This window comes from Rhinatrema bivittatum, chromosome 7, assembly GCF_901001135.1.
Source record: "Rhinatrema bivittatum chromosome 7, aRhiBiv1.1, whole genome shotgun sequence".
In the NCBI taxonomy this organism is placed as follows: domain Eukaryota; kingdom Metazoa; phylum Chordata; class Amphibia; order Gymnophiona; family Rhinatrematidae; genus Rhinatrema; species Rhinatrema bivittatum.
The window spans coordinates 123530869-123552616 of NC_042621.1; the positions used below are offsets into that span (position 1 = coordinate 123530869).

Below are 21748 nucleotides of genomic sequence, written 5' to 3' on the forward strand. Positions count from 1 at the left end.
GTCTTGGAAAGAATGTAGGTAGCACAATAGCTTGATTAATGTGGAATGCAATCATCACTGACAGAATGAACTTGGAGCGAGTCCATACAACCACCCTGTTAAAGTACAACACAGCATGGGCTGGTATGCCAACTGGCACTGTGACGGCATGGCATTACTTGTTTGGGCACCACAGTCACTGGTGCAACAGGATGTCGCCTGCTTTTCAGGAGAGAATGTGCCCTATTCACTCCGCATTTGGGGTGGATACCAGAGCTGTAATGTGGGATTACACCCGCCCCCTCAAGGCGAAGGGACAAGCCTGTATAGGCCCCCTCACACATTGGCTTATATTCTGGATCCCTTTCACAGGGAAGCCTCCGGGATGCAAACCGTCGCAGATTTGTTACCCCAGACAGAGCATCCCTTCCCCTGATTGCTATGGTGTCCATAGTGGATGATTATATAGCCACTAGCAATTGGCTATGTCATCAATAGAACCTCATGTCAGTGACTATGTCCCACTCCTGTACAGACAGCTGGGGGATTCTGGGATGGGAACATCCCAGTAAAGGCTGTGCTCTCCCCCCCCCCCCCCCCCTCAGGGATGGGATGTAGAACAGTGAATGTGAAAGATACCTATTCACATTTATAAGTGTGCTGGTGACTACGATTCTTGTACTGTTTAACATTTTTACTGATTTTTAATATTTTTTTGCTAGTTTTTAGATAATTTTAGTTTACTTGCAATGGTAGATAGGAAAAAGCAATATTGATGAAGTTTTTATAACTATTTGTATTGTAAGGATTGTTTTAAATGTACTTATGTATGAATGCTGTAGAAATTGTAAACCGATGTGAAGGTCCTGGTTCCAAACACCAGTATAGAAAAGTCTATAAATAAATAAAATAGATTTCGAGAAGCAACCTTAGTAGAATCTGTCTCGGCACCTTTTCTATTCAGAGAAGGGCTTGTTTTCACTCCCCCTTCTCTGCGTAGGTTTTGCCTCCGAGTAGCTGCTTGCTTCTCGGCCACTTTTTGTGGCCCGCAGGATCCGGGAGCCCATCAGGGAGGAGCACTAGCTCTACCATTGCATTATTGTGCAATGGAGATGCTTTGTGGCATGCAGGGAGCTATCCTAAACTCTAGTCCCCCTTGCTGGAATCTGTTCCCCAGCATGTAGATAAGAATTTTTCCCACATTTGGGGGGGGGGGGGGGGGGGGAGAATGCTTCTTCTGATACCTGCTGGGCACAACATGCATATTTTCACTTTGTGACCACACCTACTAATCAGCATCTCCACCACTGAGGGGAGGGTTTTACCCTCTCTGCATTTCAAATGGTATGCATACCTTCAGACAACTCACCCTATTCATGGTTGCATCTATGAGAGGGTGGGTGATCTCACGAAAAAGGCCCTGCACACATGTTGCTGTCACTTAGGAGTCTGTCATCTCCTTTTTCAGGTATACCTCTTGTCAGTGCATTCATTGCTGAACATGGTGATCCTTGTCCATGCAGGTGTTTCCATTTTATATACCTCAAGGTTATTAGATTAGTAAATGAGGTGTCTTTGGCAACAGGCTTTGATTGGTAGCAGTCTGTTCTGTGACAGTTTTTCCCACAGGTGCTAGCTCTTGCCGTATTCCTGTTTTCATCTCTCAGCAGAGGCTTTCAGACTTCTTCCTCAGGATGTTCTCATCCCTGCCTGAAATCTAGGCTTAGTATTGACTCTCAGTATACATTGCCTCTTGACTACTGAGAGAAACGTGGGCCTATAGGCTGAGCTAGCTTCAGTGGCAACTTCCTGACTGGATCAGCAGGGAGTTAGTATAGTCGGGGGTATCACCCAATGTAAATTTCTACCGCCTAGCTCTAGAGGCTATTTTTGTCCTGCAGTCCGTCTCCTTCTATTCTTCACATCTTCTGACATCCAGTCAGAATGTCAAGCGATATGCCGTGGTGCAAATAGGAGTGTTAACATATAGCTTCAAAGAAAGGTACACAATCTTTTCCCTGCTTTTGGCCAGATTCCTGATGGTATTGCCTTTGACGAGCTTCATTTGCAACCACTGTGCTCGAGGTCTTGATGGGATACTCACACTGGAGGGGTAGCCCTTTCATGCCTCAGCACTTGTTTCCACTCCATCTAAAAGTTATTAGGCAGGTAGTGTGTCACAGACCGGACCTGATTTTTTTGTTCTGCTTTTTCAGAGCAAGTATTTGGGTTCTATCAGCCAAACTTCAGACATAGCTATGCATCGGCAATCTGCTCTTGCTGCTAGTGAACCGCAATGTTTTTCTTTTGGGAGGGCTCTCTAGCCTCAGACTGTCTATTCAGCTGTCTTGAGACATCAAAGACGACTACGTGGTCTTGATCTAAAAGCTCTTTCACTTGGTTAGTGATTTGTACCCTTTCCAGTATGCAGGAGGCCCTAGGCCTACTGAAGCATGACAGGGCTCACTATACAGCAGCACTGACTGTATTGGTTTTTGTACAACAAAGTTGGCTTCTCACCACAAGTTCACATCACACTCCTGCCTTCATCTACTATTGCTGTGCAAAGGGTTGTTTGTTTTTTTTTTGTCTGTCTGTCCTACAATATCTGAGGGATAAATCCCAACTTCTTTTCTTCCTAGAGCCCATTATGGGTTTGGCAGCCTCAACATTTTTTTTATTTAATTATGCTTAATGGAGGAAAGAGGGACAGGTGGTGCCTTCAGCAATATGGGTTCCTCCCTCTCCCTTTTTCTTGGGCAGTCTGTAGCTTGGGATTCACCCTGCTTGCCCTCAGAGAAAGCAGAGTTGCTTGCCTGTAACAGGTGTTTTCTGAGGACAGCAGGATCTCAGTCTTCATTCCCTCCTGCCTCCTCTGAGAGTTGGTTTCTCCATATATTAGCCATATCATGGACTGAGGCAGGGAAGTAGCTACACCTGCACATGCTCAGTGGAGCATGTTGAAAGCTCTAGAATCTTTGAGATCAAAGCTCCACGCAGGGCTCCATCAGATGTCACTGACATGTGAAGACTTACATCCTGCTGTTCTCTAAGAACACCTGTTACAGGTAAGCAACTCTGCTTTATCCAATCAAACCCCCCCTCCCCCTCAGTTTCCCCCCTAACAAACAGAGGTTCTGATGTAATAAGGTTAGGGCTCTTCAATTTGTAGAAGAAAGAGCTGAGGGGAGATATGATAGAGACCTAAAAAATGAGTGGAGTGGAACAGGTACACACAGATCAGTTGTTTACACTTTCAAATGTAGGAAACATACAATGAAGTTACTAGGTGATACATTTAAGACAAATACAATAAGGCCTTAACTCTTATTCATAAAACTTTGTATAACAAAACGAATTGGATGGATACAAAATTTTTCTTCCAAGCTTCAAAAAGAAATTTTCGTTCCACAAATACTGGTCTCCTTGAAGCTCCCTCTCCAAAACTGTCCCGCCTAACTTCAACAAGACAACGTGCCTTCTCAATAGCCGGACCACTCTTATGGACTACCCTTCCACCTGATCTGAGACTTGAATCATCCTCACAAACTTTTAAAAAGGATCTATAAACATGGCTTTTTCAAAAAGCATTTATAACATAAGAAGAATTAACACCTAATCTAACATCTCTCTTTTTATTTCTCCTGTTTTATTATTTTCTGTTTTACTTTCTATTACAATGTAACCTCTAATTTTTGTTATATGCAAACCGATGTGATGACTTTAGTTGACTGTCAGTATATAAAAAATAAATATTTATTACTCAATGCATAACTAAGCTCTGAAATTTGTTGCCAGAAAATATGGTAAAAGCTGTTAGTATATTTGGGTTTAAAGAAGGTTTAGACAATTTCCTGGAAGAAAAGTCTATAAACCATTATTAAGGTGGACTTGAGGAAATTCACTGCTTATTCCTGGAACAAACAGCATGGAATCTATCAATCTTTGGGATCCTGCCAGGTACTCGTGACCTGGTTGGCCACTATTGGAAACAGGATATTGGGCTTGATGGACCTTTCTTCTGATCCAGTATGGCAAATCTTATATTCTTGTGTACTCAGCAGAATACCAGCAGTGGTGTGCAAACTTTACTCCTGAAGCAGAAAGTTTTGCACACAAAAAATGTGCACATAAAACTTTCATGCATTGCTTAGCACCCTTATACTATATAACATGTAACCAAATCCAACTGATAAAAGACCTGTTATATATAGAATGAAAACCGAATGTACCTTCATTCGATGCTAACAAACGATGTAGCTATCGTGTCTGTGAGCCTGGTTTAGGCTTCAAAATCATTAGGTACCTCGGTGCAATGCTGCTCTTTATGACTTAATGTCCACTTGACTTAGTGTCCACTTCAAAAATATTTCATGAAGGATGGCCAAAATAAGGCCTTTAACATCACTTATTTTATGTTGTTCTGATAGTCGATCTTGTACAGCCGACACCTAGATGTTTCGGAGCGAAGCTCCTTCAAGGGCTAAGTGTTGTCAAGAGGGACTTATGGAACACTGTGCATCTCTGCGTGGAGCATAAATACAGACATCCTTTAGTTATTGACAACAGAAGTCACTTAACAAGGTCACTGAGTGAACGGAAAAAATACATACGTGTGATGGCGGCAAGATTGATTTGTCGGGTGTGGACTGTCGCGCTGTCAATGCGGTCTAAGAAGCTCCACTGTGAACAGTGAAGAATCCCAAAATGAACTGGCGATGCTCTCGCTTCAAATCACTATATATTTAAATCACTATAATTTTAAGCGGGGTGGCTGTCAGTCGCCTAGGAGTGATGCAATGATATTTGTGCTGTTTCCTGAGAACATAAAACTTTGAAGGTACTCGCTGTGCTGATGACGGCTGCTCTTAGCGGCTCCTTTTACTGGCACGATAAATGCTGCCTAAGACGCCATATTTAAAGGGATTCCTTCGAGAGTTGTAAGTGACGTATGGGCGGTGCTGCTAACGTCACTTGACGTGATGCTGAAACATTGATATTATGCTCAAATAAGTGTGAGCCATTCAATCTTGTCATTAAGACCGGAGGGTTCCAATGTATTCAGACGGTGAATCCATTCATTCTCTTTCCTGTTTAGAATGCGAACCCGATCTCCTCCTCTCCATGATGGACGTACCTGCTCAATAATAGACCATTTAAGATCACTGAATGTGTGGCCACAGTCAATACAATGCTGGACAATGGGAGCCCTCTGATTGTGATTATTGATTCTGCATTTGTGTTCTATGAGGCGGGTTCTAATTTTTCGCTTGGTCCGGCCAATATAGACCTTCGGGCATGGGCACTGAAGAGCATAGATAACAAAATCCGTATTACAATTAACATCGCTGTTGATTTTGACTGTAAATCCTGTGTTAGGATGACACCAGGTGGTGCCTTGATGAGCTTGGGGACAAAGAATACACTTACCACAGGGAGTTTGTCCTGTGGTTACTGGAACTACTAATTCTAGAATAGACGCCCTGATAACCCGCTGTCTAATGTTCTGGCCCCTGGAACACACAAACATCGGTGCCTGATTGAAGATCGGATGGGGGCTTAAAACATGCCAGTATTTTAATAAAATTTGTCTGATCTGTGACGTCAATTGTGTGTGTTGTAGAACACAAACTAGATCCATATTGACAGGCTTGTTCTTGTATTGCAAAAGTGAGTCCCTATCTGAAAATGTTGCTCTTTTGTATGCATGATTGATGACTTGTTTAGGATATCCTCGAGCTGAGAACCGTGATGACAGTGCACGGTGCTTGCCTACGGAATTCATCCTCTTCTGAGCACAATCGCCGAATACGTCACTTACAACTCTCGAAGGAATCCCTTTAAATATGGCGTCTTAGCCAGCGTTTATCGTGCCAGTAAAAGGAGCCGCTAAGAGCAGCCTTCATCAGCACAGCGAGTACCTTCAAAGTTTTATGTTCTCAGGAAACAGCACAAATATCATTGCATCACTCCTAGGCGACTGACAGCCACCCCGCTTAAAATTATAGTGATTTAAATATATAGTGATTTGAAGCGAGAGCATCGCCAGTTCATTTTGGGATTCTTCACTGTTCACAGCGGAGCTTCTTAGACCGCATTGACAGCGCGACAGTCCACACCCGACAAATCAATCTTGCCGCCATCACACATATGTATTTTTTCCCTTCACTCAGTGACCTTAAGTGACTTCTGTTGTCAATAACTAAAGGATGTCTGTATTTATGCTCCACGCAGAGATACACAGTGCTCCCTAAGTCCCTCTTGACAACACTCAGCCCTTGAAGAAGGAGCTTCGCTCCGAAACATCTAGGTGTCGGCTGTACAAGATCGACTATCAGAACAACATAAGATAAGTGATGTTAAAGGCCTTATTTTGGCCATCCTTCACGAAATATTTTTGAAGTGGACACTAAGTCATAAAGAGCAGCATTGCACCAAGGTACCTAATGATTTTGAAGCCTAAACCAGGCTCACAGACATGATAGCTTCATCGTTTGTTAGCATCGTATGAAGGTACATTCGGTTTTCATTCTATATATAACAGGTCTTTTATCAGTTTGCTTAGCACCCTTGCATGGAAATCCATGCTAACAAAGGCATTAACTAAGCTATTAAAATGATCAATTGTCTTTGTTCTAAATCATATAGGGACAGACTTAAAGATCTAAACATGCATACCCTAAAGAAAGGGAAGATATGATAGACATTTAAATACCTCCAAGCTTTCCATATACAGGAGGTGGGCTTCTTTCAAAGGAAAGGAAGCTCTAAAATGAGGGATCATGGATGAGGATGAAAGTGGGTAGACTCAGGTGTAATCTTAGGAAATATTTCTTTACAGAGAGGATACATGGAATAGCTAACTGTGGAGGTGGTGGAGACAAAAACAGTATCTAAATTCAAGAAAGCATGGGATAAAGGGAAGATCTGAGGGAATAATGGGAATTGTTAAGCTAAATTAGTTGGGCAGGTAGGTATAACTAGATAGCAGTAAAAAAAAAAAAAAAAGTATGGTCTATCATGTTTCTTAGCAGTGGAAATTTTACCCCAGTCAGAAATGGAGTAAAGTTTACAGCATTAATGTTAGTCTACACGCAGAAGCAGCAGTTCTGATGCCAGGATCTGTAGTTGAAATTAATACAAAGAAAATGTTTTTTGTGCTGAAAAGCATTTCTGTGTGTATAAATCAAGCTTTGTGCACATAAGACATTTTTACGCACACAAAACATGATTTGTTCTCATTTTAAACTTCTGCGCACTGTAGAAACTCTCCCAAGCTAATATGCACTCAGCCTATGCCAAAGGCTAAGAGCACATTTGAACTCTGGTTTGTGCACAAATTGTTCAAGCCATTACATTTTTTTTTTAACTGATACATGCCATTAGCTTGCTGCATCAGGAGTTAAAAATAATTTTTTCAAGCATGTTAAGAAACTTGCACAGTTTTAAATACTTTCCTTATTACATTGGTTCCAGGAACAGCAGCTTGAGAGAAAGCCGAGCTGTGTTACTGTCCATGCCTGCCAAGCCCATCTTGCCTTCCATCCTGAATGATGATCATGCGGACCGCCTGCCATATCCCTCCCCGACTCAGGCATGCATGTTATAGTGAAGTTGTGTGTGTGTGTGTGTGTGTGCACAGTGACCACCAGCATGACTAGAGAGAGACATAGCAATGAAGTGGGCAGCACCCACCCCATTACCCCAGGCACAAGGCAGAGTCCTGCTTGGCCAGCCAGGTACTAAAAAAAACCCGTTCAGCAATTAAAAAAAAAAAAAAAAAAAAAAAAAGGAAATCCAACCACCAGGGCATTTTAAAAAAACAGCCTAATTTGACAGAAAACCCACAGAAGTTGCAAAACTGATACATCTTGGCCAATTTTATAATGCAAAATGTACAAGTTTAATATTAATGAACAGTAAATAGACAGAATTTAGCACATTAGCTTTCATGAGAAACGATTTGCTCTGCTTTAATATCTGCCTCCACAAATCAAAATGTGCATACTGGGGCCAACCAAATAGCTCAGAAATGCAAAAGACCTGGCCTCGAATCTTGTGCCAGGACTCTGCCTGCTGGTACGGTGTAGGCTAGAGATGGAGGCAGTGTTCAATATGGTGAGGGGATGGAGTCCAAGTCATCACATAAGGGACAGATCTAGGACCAACAATTGCAGTTTCTCTGAAAGTCTTACTGCAAGGCACCCACCAAGTGCCTTCACTGCATGTCTGTGCTAAGTAAGCTGGGAAGGGATATAAAATAGGGAAAAATTCCCATATAGCTTAGCATAGCACCAGATCTCAGTCCCAGATCCAAATGAGTAGGAAGCGCAAAGCAGCAGGAAGAAGCTTACAGTCCCAAAAAAATTAAATTGAAAGCTGTTCGTAGTGCCCCAAAACCTGTATTTGGGACCAGGGCTCAAGTAAAGGGAAGCAAGAATAGCTTTAAAGAACTCAGTAGCTAAGTAGAGATCACAGGAGACATTTCTTTATAAGCAGCAGATCTTAGCTCACGTGTTCTGGAAACAGAACTCTGCTGGTGCAATCTCTCTCCATGACAGCAGCAGGATTTACTGCACACAAGATCCAACTGCTCCTTCCAGAAAGACAAACCCAAATTCAGGAATCCACAAAGAATGTTTAACTTACCTTTCTGCAGTTCCACCCTCTACCTAGCAACAATCACCACCACAGGCATTCTCTCAGAGATGAAAATTCTCATCACCACCCCATCCTGTGCTGGCTTGATCTAAATCAACAACAAAATCTTGCACCGACAAGCCCTTGCGATTTACTCACATGTCAGTCAAAACTGGTAGCAAGTAGATGCCGAGAAACAAAAATATAAGCAACCTCAAATGCACTATTTGAGTATTATATTCTAAAGTAACTAAACATCACAGCCAACCAAAAGTCACTGGCTTTGAACTGCTCTGGCATAGGTGTACAGTGCTAATAAGAACTTTTAGAGGAAAGAAATTACTTTGATGAAAGATTAAAAACTACTACATCTAATTAGTAAGGTTGATAATTTTTCTGCTTCCAAACGGCCTCTGACCTTTCTGGGTCTTATCAAAAAGTACCTCACAGAGTGAAAACTGCAGGGGTGTTATGGCTACAGTTCTCAAGACCAGGGATGGAGTCAGACAAAAATACTGAAGGAAAATCAGAACATTCAGAACAGTCAGCCTGCAATTTGCTAATTGTTTACAAATTTAAAGTAAACTAGCAATTCTGGCTATGAAATAAAAAGACCTCTGTTTTATAACACACAATTGGCATACAAACAGGAATTTAGAGCGACTTGGTGGTGGGTGTCCTTATTTTATCACATCACTCCCAACAGCAAATTATCAACAGAGCCACCAGTGGGCAGGAGAGTCAAGGAGTTTAAAGCATATTGTCCTCTATTCCTCTCCACTTGATAAACAGCCGCAGATATTCAGATTGTGTTGTAAAATGGTTAATTCAGAAGGTATCAGGAGCTGACAAAACACTATTTGCTATTCATACCCTCTACTGCCCAATCAGAATGTTCAATTTCAATGCATCTTCTATATCCTGTTGCAAGCCCTGTTTCACACAACTGTAACAAAACAAGCCAAGCCCAACTGCAGCGGAACCATTTCAGCCACTCTCAAAGTATGCCTCTGGCATACGCTCCTAGTCCACGGTTCTTTAACATTCACACATATCCTTTATTGCATAACAAACTGTTCCATAAAAAAAACAAAACAAAAAAACAACTATTATACAAAAATAGTACATAATTTAACTTGATTTAGGGACTCATACTCTGCCATTCTTAACCACAACGCATAATTCACGGTGGCTGATATAATCATAAGATATAAATTTGATAGTAATACAAAGTACATGCGTTTATAAAAACACTTACCAATTCACCATTCATGCCAGTGGGGAAAATACTTCTATAACCTGTATATCTAAGTGCTCATGTTGTAAGAGAAGTCTGTCAAAATCACTGTCCAGTGGAGAAGTACGCATGCATTCCAACACAATAAAAATCAAATCTTCAAAACGGTGATTTATCTTAACACAGTGTGTCACCACAGGGGCTTCCTGCATATTTGAAGACGCTACCTTTGTTCAATTACCTGCATGCTTATTTGCTTTGTTTTCACATCAAATATGCTCCACTCAGTCATGTAAAATTTGCAGAATTTGAAACATTCTCCAAACTGGAAGAAATTGTTTTTTGAACAAGCTGATAAAATGCCTGTATTGTGGGGGTCTAGCCTGCCAGGAGGCATCCAAATAGATTCCTCTGTGGTTTGTAAGACGTCTAAGGTTTGATTACAACTCAGAAAAATAGTTTCTACTTCAGAGATCTTGTGAATCTAAACAAACATATTTAGAAAACAAGTCACAAGTTTCCAAAACTTTAAATTAGTTAAATTGACTATTGTTGATTTCAGGAAATCCATGATTCAGTCCATGAACTGTCCCAAATGGGGAGTTTCCTGCAGCATTTGACATGCCTGCTCATTCTGGAACCTAAAATAAAGACAATTGTGGAGATTTTGAAGGAACTTCAGGAGCCATCCCCTGAGGTTGGCACTCTGTGCCAAAACGTCAGTATAAAGTTTGTGAACTGTTGGGTGTTCTTTTTCAAAAAGATTTTTTTTAAAGCACGAAAAAATTGAAATAAGTTTTATTGGAATAAACTATAGACTCAATGTTATAAAACCTTGTTGGTAATTATAACTTGTGCTTAGCACCAAGACTTACAATGCAGTTTCACAATTTTATGACACCAAAAGATATACATTTATGGCATGCGCCTTACGAGGATGCATTGCAATTAGCTAAAGTAAGAAGCAAGATATCATTCCCTATGTATTCCCAATAGGTTGTGTTCTAAAAGTGCATTCCAGAGTTTTTAAGAGAACGACCCATAGAAAGCTCAAGGGAAAAGTTTTAGTTTTGAGTAGAAAGAACACAAAGGAAGCAAAGTGTTATGTGTAGGGAAGCAGCAGCCCTAGAATGTTAGTTTGAGGCTATTGCCCTCTTAAGGAGGATAAGGATCTGGGAAGTAGTTTAAGTCTTCGAGTTCCTATTTTAAGGAATAAAAGCCAAAGCAAAGAAAAATCGCATTCTGGAAATCAATGCATGGCTGTGAAGATGGTGTCCACGAGAGCATTTCAGCTTCCTGGACAATAGAATAATATTCCAAGCAATGCTGAGCAGAGATGGAGGGGGTCTACCGGTCAAAGAAGGAGCAAAATGTCTTTAAAAACAGTCATACCTACCAAGAAAAGCTTTTATACTAGGATCGCCATGGATGAGTGGAGAAAGCAATCAAGTATATAAGCCATTTTAGCACCTGTAGAGAAAAGGGGAAAAAATGTCTGCATCTAGAAGGCTATGTACACAAATGCTCAAAGAATGGAACTTGCAGAGGCTTCAAACTCTAACCCAGAGTCTAATATGCGGTCCACTTTCACATCAAAGACTATAACTCACTATGTATCTTGGTTCTCTCAATAGCTAAGGTTGTAAAAGAGAAAGGAAGGGATCTTCTAGGGAAGAATCCGCTGACTGGGGAAAAGGGTGAAGATGCACCCTTGCTTACAACTTCAAAACTCAGTCCGGAGAATGTCTGGAGCTCCTGGTGAGAATACATGCAGGTCATGAATCCACCAGAATATCCAAACATATTGGCTCCTGCTTGCCTTTTTCAGCTAAAGAACTTGCTAATCTTGGAGCTTCACTGGAATGAATTGAAATCCACTCACAGAGGTGCCCCCATCTTACCCCTAGTAGGGCAAAGGCCACTTCTGCCAGATCTTATACTTCAGGCCTCAAGGGTGTCAGCTCAAAATGTTTGTATGATGACAGTGTTGGCTATATGAGCTGCTGCTAGGTCCTGCAAGGGAACTCTGTCCTAGACCAGGGTACCTGAGGGCTACTAGATTCCCCTCAGCTTGTTCCCATCAACTAATGGCAATTCATTGACTATCACCATCCAATATGCCTTCTCCTGAGCTAGAAGCCAAGATTTCTGGAGTGTTAGCTGGCTCTGGCCTAGACTTGAATTTCCTGTCTCTTCTTCAGCTACCCTGGAACATACGAACCTATAAGGCACATGCCCACAGTGCAAAATAACTATGAAGATGGCTCCAAATCCATTCCCTGCAGGACACAACTAAGAAAAGCTACCTGCTCAGGTTCCTTTTAACCTCCCTAGAGAGAGGGAAAGTAGCCTTGCGACACTGGACACCACCCTGAGAGGTGTGAAGTGAGACATGTGGATCTGCACCCAAGGTACTACATTCAGGTTTATTGCCTTGGAGCCTAGGACATACTGAATGGAGCGTGCTTGATTTGGACGAGGAAATGGGAGACTTGGACAACGGGAGTAAGGGCTTGAGCCCTTGAAGTCCAAAGTCATAAGGCCACTTTCTTCTTTGCATGAGAGATGAGATGAGAGAGCTTCCCTATCTCTGGAGCCTTGTAAAAAAACAAATTCAAAATAAATCACTCAGTCTAGGAGTTCCAAACCTGCATAACTGACTGTGGCCAAACAGCTTTCCTACTCTACTCTGCTCAGAATAGTCAGACATCCGACTATAGGAGGAACCAGGTCCCTCACTGTACAGGGAGGCCTTTACTACTCTTTGAGCAGCAGGTATACAGGCCTTAGAGGCCTGTATACCTGCTGGTCATAGAGGCAAAAGCTCATAATAAAAACTTTTTAAAATATATCCAAAGCAAGAAACCTGTGAGGGAGTCGGTTGGACCATTAGATGACAGAGGGGTTAAAGGGACTCTTAGGGAAGATAAGGCCATTGCAGAAAGACTAAATGAATTCTTTGTCTCCGTGTTTACAAATGAGGATGTTGGGGAGATACCAGTTCTGGAGATGGTTTTCAGGGGTGATGAGTCAGACGAACTGAACGAAATCACTGTGAACCTGGAAGATGTAGTAGGCCAGATTGACAAACTAAAGAGTAGCAAATCACCTGGACCAGATGGTATGCATACTAGGGTTCTGAAGGAACTAAAAATGAAATTTCTGATCTATTAGTTAAAATTTGTAACCTATCATTAAAATCATCCATTGTACCTGAAGACTGGAGGGTGGCCAATGTAACCCCAATATTTAAAAAAGGCTCCAGGGGCGATCCAGGTAACTATAGACCAGTGAGCCTGACTTCAGTGCCGGGAAAAATAGTGGAAACTATTCTCAAGAACAAAATTGTAAAGCATATAGAAAGACATGATTTAATGGAACATAGTCAACATGGATTTACCCAAGGGAAGTCTTGCCTAACATCTGCTTCATTTTTTTGAAGGGGTTAATAAACATGTGGATAAAAGGTGAACCGGTAGATGTAGTGTATTTGGATTTTCAGAAGGCGTTTAACAAAGTCCCTCATGAGAGGCTTCTACATAAACTAAAAAGTCATGGGATAGGAGGCGATGCCCTTTGGTGGATTACAAGCTGGTTAAAAGACAGGAAACAGAGAGTAGGATTAAATGGTCAATTTTCTCAGTGGAAAAGGGTAAACAGTGGAGTGCCTCAGGGATCTGTACTTGGACCGGTGCTTTTCAATACATACATATATATATATATATATATATATATATATATATAAATGATCTGGAAAGGAATAAGACGAGTGAGGTTATCAAATTTGCAGATGATACAAAATTATTTAGAGTAGTTAAATCACAAGCAGACTGTGATACATTGCAGGAGGACCTTGGGCATCCAAATGTCAGATGAAATTTAATGTGGACAAGTGCAAGGTGTTGCATATAGGGAAAAATAACCGCTGCTGTAGTTACACGATGTTAGGTTCCATATTAGGAGCTACCACCCGGGAAAAAGATCTAGGCATCATAGTGGATAATACTTTAAAATAGTCAACTCAGTGTGCTGCAGCAGTCAAAAAAGCAAATAGAATGTTAGGAATTATTAGGAAGGGAATGGTTAATAGAACGGAAAATGTCATAATGCCTCTATATCGCTCCATGGTGAGACCACACCTTGAATACTGTGTACAATTCTGGTCGCATCTCAAAAAAAGATATAGTTGCGATGGAGAAGGTACAGAGAAGGGCAACCAAACTGATAAAGGGGATGGAACAGCTTCCCTATGAGGATAGGCTGAAGAGATTAGGGCTGTTCAGCTTGGAGAAGAGACAGCTGAGGGGGGATATGATAGAGGTCTTTAAGATCATGAGAGGTCTTGAACAAGTAGATGTGACTCGGTTATTTTCACTTTCAAATAGAAGGACTAGGGGGAATTCCATGAAGTTAGCAAGTAGCACATTTAAGACTAATCGGAGAAAATTCTTTTTCACTCAACTCTGTACCTTTTCCAGTGCAACTATATCTTTGAGATGTGGCAACCAGAAATGCTCACAGTATTCAAGGTGCAGTCTCATCATGGAGCGATACAGAAGCATTATGAGATTCCCCATTTTATTCACCATTCCCTTCCTAATAATTCCTAACATTGTTTGCTTTTTTTTTGACTGCCGCAGCACACTGAGCCGATTTCAATATATTATCCACTATGATGCCTAGATCTTTTTTCTGGGTGGTAGTTCCTAATATGGAACCTAACATCATGTAACTACAGCAAGGGTTTTTTTTCCCTATATGCATCACCTTGCACTTGTGCGCATTAAATTTCATCTGCCATTTGGACACCCAATCTTCCAGTCTCACAAGGTCCTCCTGTAATTTATCACAATCCGCTTGTAATTTAACAACGCTGCATAATTTAATGTATGTAATCTGCAAATTTGATCACCTCACTCATCATACCCCTTTCCAGATCATTTATATTAAAAAGCACCAGTCCAAGTACAGATCCCTGGCTAGTTCATGTATCAGGTGCCATTCAAATGCTAACAAAATCATCTTTGGGGAGTTGGAGGCAATAGGACCATCTATGAACTTACATCAAAAGGAATTCCAAAAGCTTAGTCACCAACAGGCACACAAAATGGGACATAGCACGATAACATAGTAACAGTGATTGGCAGCAGATAAAGACCAAAATAGCCCATCTAGTCTGCCCAGCAGTTTTTTTTTTTTGTTTTGTTTTTTTAAGGGTAGTAGCAACTGCTGCTCCATGTAGACCATCCCCAGGCTGTTAAGGGTAGTAACTGCCACTACATGTAGGCTACCCTCATGGAGGGTTAAGAGCTCCCTATTTCTCTAGGAAAAAATCTCTAGTGCCTTTGGAGTACTTGTACCAGGGATTTGTCCTAGAGAAGTAAGGAACCTAGAAACATTACTCAGTGAAGTCATTTCCATTAACTACTTGGAAGGGACTTTGCAAGAGTTAAGGGGAAGTTGCCACACAGTAAATGAATATAGGATTCATCACCTAGGAGATTTACTTTGTATCAGCCAGTCAACATTTGAGACAATTTACAGTAAATTAAATTCCTTGTTGGAACACCAATGACAACTTGAAAGCTATTAATTGAATCCCAAGCCTGAAGGCCAAGGGAAAGAATGAACTTAGAAGCTGCACTGGGTTGACCACTTATCAGTGCTGGTACAAAGGACAATAGCTACATTTGCATGAGCTTTTACATATTTGCTTCAGTAAGAAAGTTTTGCTTTAGTACTACCTATTGCTATTTTGTTCTAACTCTAGTGGTGTATGGGTTGATATGCTTTGTCAACATTGTGCTTGTTTTAGTGTTTTGATACATTCTGACCTTGCATGCAGAGATCATCATGCTTTGTAGCCTGCTAAACTATGACTGATTTTTGTTTCGGATTCTAAAAAAAAGTCTTATGGGTGTTGCTGCTTTCTTGCCCCAAAATATCCTACGGAGCTGGGCCACCTGTTTCAGAGAGGTAAGTAAATGAGGCAGTGAGGTGGCAATACTGTGGGCAAGCACTTTTTGCTTCAATCCTTAATTGCACCGCTGTTCACTGGACATATTCAGTATATGTGCTCTACCATTTTCTACAAAGAACAGACTTCGCCACTGTAACTTTGCACATCCAAAAACAAATGAGTTGTGTATTTTAATGAGACCAATAATGTATACTATAACTTGATGCTGAGACTGCCCCAAATGCTTCATTATAAGCTCACTACTGCCTGATCACTATTATTTGTGCTCCCAAGGAAGGCATTTTCAAAAACAGTTATTTCCACAGCCTCTCCCTCTCATCACAATTTGGTTAACTCAACCACTATGTGAAAATTGTAAGTATTTTTTTTTTTTTTAGCTCCACTAACATTCTCCTCAACCTTTTCCCTCTTTTTAAGGATAAAGAGGGGTATGTTGTGATGCATATGTTTAAGGCACCCCATTAATGACTTCAATATTTACTCCTGGAACAAGCAACACAGAGCATTTATAACAAAAACACTAGTGGTTGAACTAACTGAACAGACTGAGAACCCATGCAGTCAAACATATGGCAGATAAATAGAGCCCCAAGGGCATTTTGTTAAACATGCTGGTTTCTCCTGTCCCCTTTAATGTTCACAGACAAAAATATATGGTTACCAGATGACTTCCTCCTCCCTATCTCAACCATGGGGTTGCCAGCTTTGAGGAAGAAAAACAAAAATATCATCCTCCCCATTCTACTTCCCACACAAGACACACCCTTTGCCCTCTGCATCTCCACTCCTCACTAGGGGTGAGCAAGTCAGACAAGTCCATAGGTACGCATAGGAGTCTGATTTGGTTCTAAGAGCCAAGCTCAAGGCAGGTTAAATTACTTAATACAGGGATAAAAAAATCAGGTAATTACCATTAAAATGAAACCAGTTTTACAACCTTTGCACATCTCTGGTTTTGTTCATTCTGTCTTCTCTTGCTCTTTCTTTACTGGGTGATCTAATTCATTTTCTAGTCAAATTTTTCATACAATCATCATTTCCTTTTATTTTTTTCAGCTTATTATTCTCTTTCATTCATCTCTAGCCCTGAACCTTTTATATTCATTGTTTATTTTTGGTCATGTTTCCCTCTCACCCTACAGTGGTGACTATTTGGATCTCCTGACGCACTGTGAGCAATGTTGAATCTTTACATTAAACTCCTTAATGCCATTCGGACTGAATAAGGAAACTTAATGGTCCGCTTGCCTTTAAACTTCCCTTTAATTCTGTTAGCATTAACTCTTATTCAGATGTTGTGATGTCAGTAGCTCCGCCCTCGGGTTGTCTATTGTTTTTTCAGCCATCTTCAATCATTATTGCTTTCAAAGCCACACAATAACACTTTGTTCATATGAATTCTTATGAAGGTATTTCTTATTTTAACCTTGCTTCTATAGCAATTGCATTTTTGTTTAGTCTTTTAATCTTTTATATTACAGATTTGTTTACACTCCAACTTGGTATGTACGATTTTCTTTTGCCTTAGCTAAAATATTGGTCTGCATTTCTGAAGATGTATAATTAAAAAAAAAAAAATTCTGCTCAATTTTCTTTATAGAATTATTCCTCCCAATGCAGCTTCAGTGAAACACGGTGCTGTATCAAGGGATAGAGTACAATTCTGTTTCTCAGAAGTTGTCTATTTGATTTGGACTTCACTTTCTACTACTAGCGATTAAATTGTCTATGCCTACACTAAGAACGCTTAGTCTTTATATTTATTTATTTGAAACTTTTATATAAGAACTAGCAGACCTTAAAGTCTATTTTGCAGCAGACTTTTAATAGTCTTTGGGATGTTCTGCTTAATTTTCCACATCTACTGTGGTGGAAAATTTTAAAAATATTTGTGTATGAGTTTTTAATTATTGGATGTTCTATTCATTAGTTGTTTTAAAATATTTTATTGGTATGGTTTTACTATTATGATTGTTTTATATTTCTTAATTTTGTGGTCTGATGTTTTATAAGGTATGATAATGTTTCTGGTTTTCCACTGTTATACTGCCTACAGAGTTGACTTGCTGTAGTTTCCTGGTTTTGTCTACATGTTTCTATTTATACTTTTTTTATGGTCACTTTATTTTGTATTTGGTGAGGGTCTGCATGTGTGACTGAGGTGATGTATTCTGCTAGCTAGCATGAAGTTTCTGTGTAGGGATCTAAAGTAGCTTGGCCTGTTTTGTTTTCCTATCAGAGGATGTATTGGCAAGGAGTGGGTAGGGAGTAAGACATTTCTTTTTATAATTTTCTTTTTACTAAAGGAAGAACAGTTTCAATAATTTTTACATAATTCTTGAATATTTAACTGAAAATTAATGTCAATTAAAACTAATATTTAAGAGTTGTGTGAACGAAATTTGGCAAATCAGGGTGCTGACCGGGACCAGTTACCTACCCCTGATTTAAATCTTGGCACACCATTTCAAAAAGGTTGCCTACCCCTGCCCTAAACAATGCAAATCAAACAGCACAGCTTGCTTAAAAAAAAACCACAAAAAAAAAAATTGCAAGCCATGTTATTTGGTCTGAGGTTAGCTACAATTCGTGAGTTCCAGCTAGCTTCTCCCAGAAGCACTGGGACACTAATGAATGTCCCGATGCTCCCATGGCCATTGCTTAAAAGGGGCTGATGAACCTAAGGCCCCCTCCCCCTTAAAAAAGTAAAAAAAAAAACCCAGAGATCTCCACAGATCCCTTCATCCCCACCACCATTAGAGGAAGCCCATTGTAAAAATAAAGGTTTTAAACAGGCATCAGGCCCTGCCCCCAACACCTCCCTTTCATAACAAAAATCCAGCCCTCTGAGGCCAGGACACCCATGCCCCGGATCTGCTTCCTTACTCACAAAACTAGCCCTGGTGATACATTGGGGCCAGTCAAACATGGCACCATCCGGCCTTTGCTTCTATCATGCAGCTTTGTGACTCCCACAGTATTTTTCCCTACAGCTTAGTGAATAAGCACCTTTTACTGTAAGCTCTTTAGGGATAGAGAAATAACTACAGCACCTATAAGTAATCTGCTTTAAAGTGCATTAAAGGTGAAACATAAATCAAATATCTTGGTTCCCTCCTACAGTTTCCAAACTATGTACCTTCAACTGAGCAAGACTTGAGTCATTCGTTACCATACAAGCCAACTTTTCAAAATGATTGGGGATGCTAAACAATACAAATGACCCCTCTCTGGATGCATAGTTTGTTCAATATTGGAGATATTCAAACACCTACAAGGCTGGTCCCTGTGTGCATTACCTTTAGTGCCATGCAGTCATAGAATGCTACTATAGGCTGAGCATGCTGCATTGCAAAGCAGCTGGAGAAGAGAACCAAAAGATAGGCTGTAGGTGGGTGAGAAAGGGCAGGGGAAGGCAGAAGAAAGACACATGGGAAAGAAGAAAGATTAGTAACAATAACAAAATAGAAGACAAAGAAAACAAAGCATGGGGGGGGGGATCTGGGGAACAGAAGAAAACAGAGCAGATGACAGAAAGGGAAGAAACAGCAGCAACAGTTGACAAGGTTAAAAGCAAGCAATAATGGCAAGTGGCGAGAAGACGAGCATGGGAGGTAGCAAATGGGGGGGAGAGGTAAGGAGGGAGAAGAGTACTAGAAGCAGCAACTGGGATGGGGAGAAGGAAGGGAGAATGCAGAGACAACTGCAGGAAGGAGAGTGCAGGTGGCTAGAATAGGATAAAAGAGCAGGGGTGAGGAGAGCATGGACTATAGGACAGAGAAAGACAAATAAGCGTGATGGCATTGTCGTGGAGGATAGGGGGAAAGCGTGCAGTAGCACTGTAGGGGGTGGAGGGACAGCATGCAATGGCTTTATAGCGGGAAATGAACGCAGAATGGGGGGTACAGCATAGCAGCACTGGGTGGGAGAGAGTGGAGAGAAAGAACAGCAGTATTTAAGGAGGAAAGAAAGGAGAATAACCAGTGGCATTAGGGGAAGAGAATGAGTCTAGTGGCATGGAGGAAGGTGAGAAGAGAGAGTAAAAACGTAGGTGAAGGAAGAGAATAAGAAAGCGCGGCGACAGAAATTGGTGGAATTAGAGAGGAAGAAGCAAGTGGTGGGTTTAGGAGAGGCGTAGAAAGAACATGCACTGAAAGCGGCATTGGAGGATGGGAAAATGAAGAAAGCATGGTGGAACTGAGAAAAGCGTGGGGGTAGCACTGGAGGAAAGAGGAGAGCAAGCAATGGCCCTGGGAAAGCAGTGTGAAAAGGGGCAGGTTAGAGGGGGCGAAAGAAAGAGAGCAACACCATGAAAAGGCAGCAGAAAGAACCATGTCAAGGGAGGAGAGGAGTAAAAGGAGAAAGCAAGCACAGAGACACCGGATTGGGGATGCGCAGCAGTAGAAGAGAACAACCCTTACCCAGACAACTGTTGAAAGGCTGCCCAAATATTCCCGCAGCAACTCACTGTTGCCACGTAGGCGGTTTTCCCCACCAAATTGGGCTACTTTTTAAACTTATAAATGTTTTCACTGCGCTATCACCGACAGTAAGTCACAAGTTCTTTCCCTTCTTGTTTCCACATCCAGTTCTGGCACACACTATGGAAACTTAGGCAAGGACTACACATGCGCACTAGCGCGGTGACGCCATAATTGCCTGTGGGCGGGAGCCGGCTGTAATCTAACAGCTGTTTCCGGCCCTGGCGTGACGAGTAATGTTGCGCATGCGTCTTGTGAGCTGCCACTGTTCCGAACCTCCACATCAGAGCGGGTGTCCCGCTTTGAAATAGGTCTATGAGCAGAGCGAGCAAGGTTTATGGTTAGGAGTAATGTCGCTCTCAGATTAAATAACTGGAGGGTGGTAAGAAATATCTAGCCATTGTTTTCCATGACTACAGCGGTCCAAGCTGTGAATACTAGAACGCTGTTGTTGAGGACGGAAGAGGTAGGCAGGGGAAAGGCCAGAGGCGCTAGTGAACGACATAGGGGGTGCAAAAGTTGCCGCGGGAGCAGTAGAGCTTGGGAGCCGCTCTAAGCAGTGGATCCTGACTCCCGGGGTAAATCGGCATTCGGTTCTTGCGCTCACCATACAGCAACAGGTTTATTCTGTATGGTGCTATGGCACCAAAAAAAAGATTATCATACAATTGTGGCGCTGAATGCAGAGGCACAGATTCATAGGCTGTAGAGTGGGGGTGGTCTATTATGCCTTGGTAGCAATACCCCATTAAGCGGTTGGTGCGTGTATGATCGGCTGTGGTAGCAGAAGGGGACTATTCCTTTAGCAATAAAAGAGCTTCTAGCGCTAAACGGAATTCCTCTCCCACCCGTAAAAGTCCCTCTTCGTGAGGAGCCAACCTTCACTAACAGCCATCCCGCTCTACCACATGCCCAATTAAAACCTCCTTCCCAGCGCAAATACTCCCCTCTTGTGGGGCAAAGACATTCTGGTCAGTCGGCACACTTTGAATAGCAGTGTCAGCAGGAGGTACCGGACGTAGGGATCTATGCGTTGCGAACCTGCCAGGTACTTTATGAGCTGGCTTGGCCACTGTCGGAGACAAGATGCTGGGTTTGTTAGACTTTTGGTCAGATGCAGTATGGTATTTATGTTAGGAGGGAACTAAAGGGAGTCTTCTGCGGGGGGTGGGTGACAGAGTGCTCTGGGCTGGGGTAGGGTGGCAGATAGGAACTCAGGACTTCTTGTGATGTTGGGCAAGTTGCTTCCCTTCATCCTCCATTGGCTCGGGTACAGAACAGATTGGGAGCCCTCTGGGAACAGGGAGATACTTACAATACATGAATGTAATCCACTTTGAAGCAAATGAAAGCCAGAATATAAAAATATAAATAGTGCCTCGTTTTTGCTTGGGAGAGTGGTAGAAAGACACTGTCTGGCTCTCATCGTGC

General features: G+C 41.6%; 1 protein-coding gene across 2 annotated transcripts in view; it reads right to left on the reverse strand.

Moving 5' to 3' along the window:
- SEC31B (SEC31 homolog B, COPII coat complex component) overlaps positions 1-20428 on the reverse strand; it is a 319647-nt gene extending 299219 nt beyond the window's left edge. The window contains exon 1 of one of the 2 annotated variants that reach the window (XM_029609056.1): positions 20258-20428. Coding sequence is in view for 1 of the 2 variants with exons in the window: in XM_029609055.1 (XP_029464915.1) it covers positions 8494-8535 (42 nt within the window). In the remaining variant the exon portion in view is untranslated. Of the gene's footprint in view, positions 1-8493; positions 8578-20257 lie in introns of those variants that run through there. The other variant, XM_029609055.1, reaches the window with a different exon arrangement.
- Positions 20429-21748: the final 1320 nt, after the last annotated feature.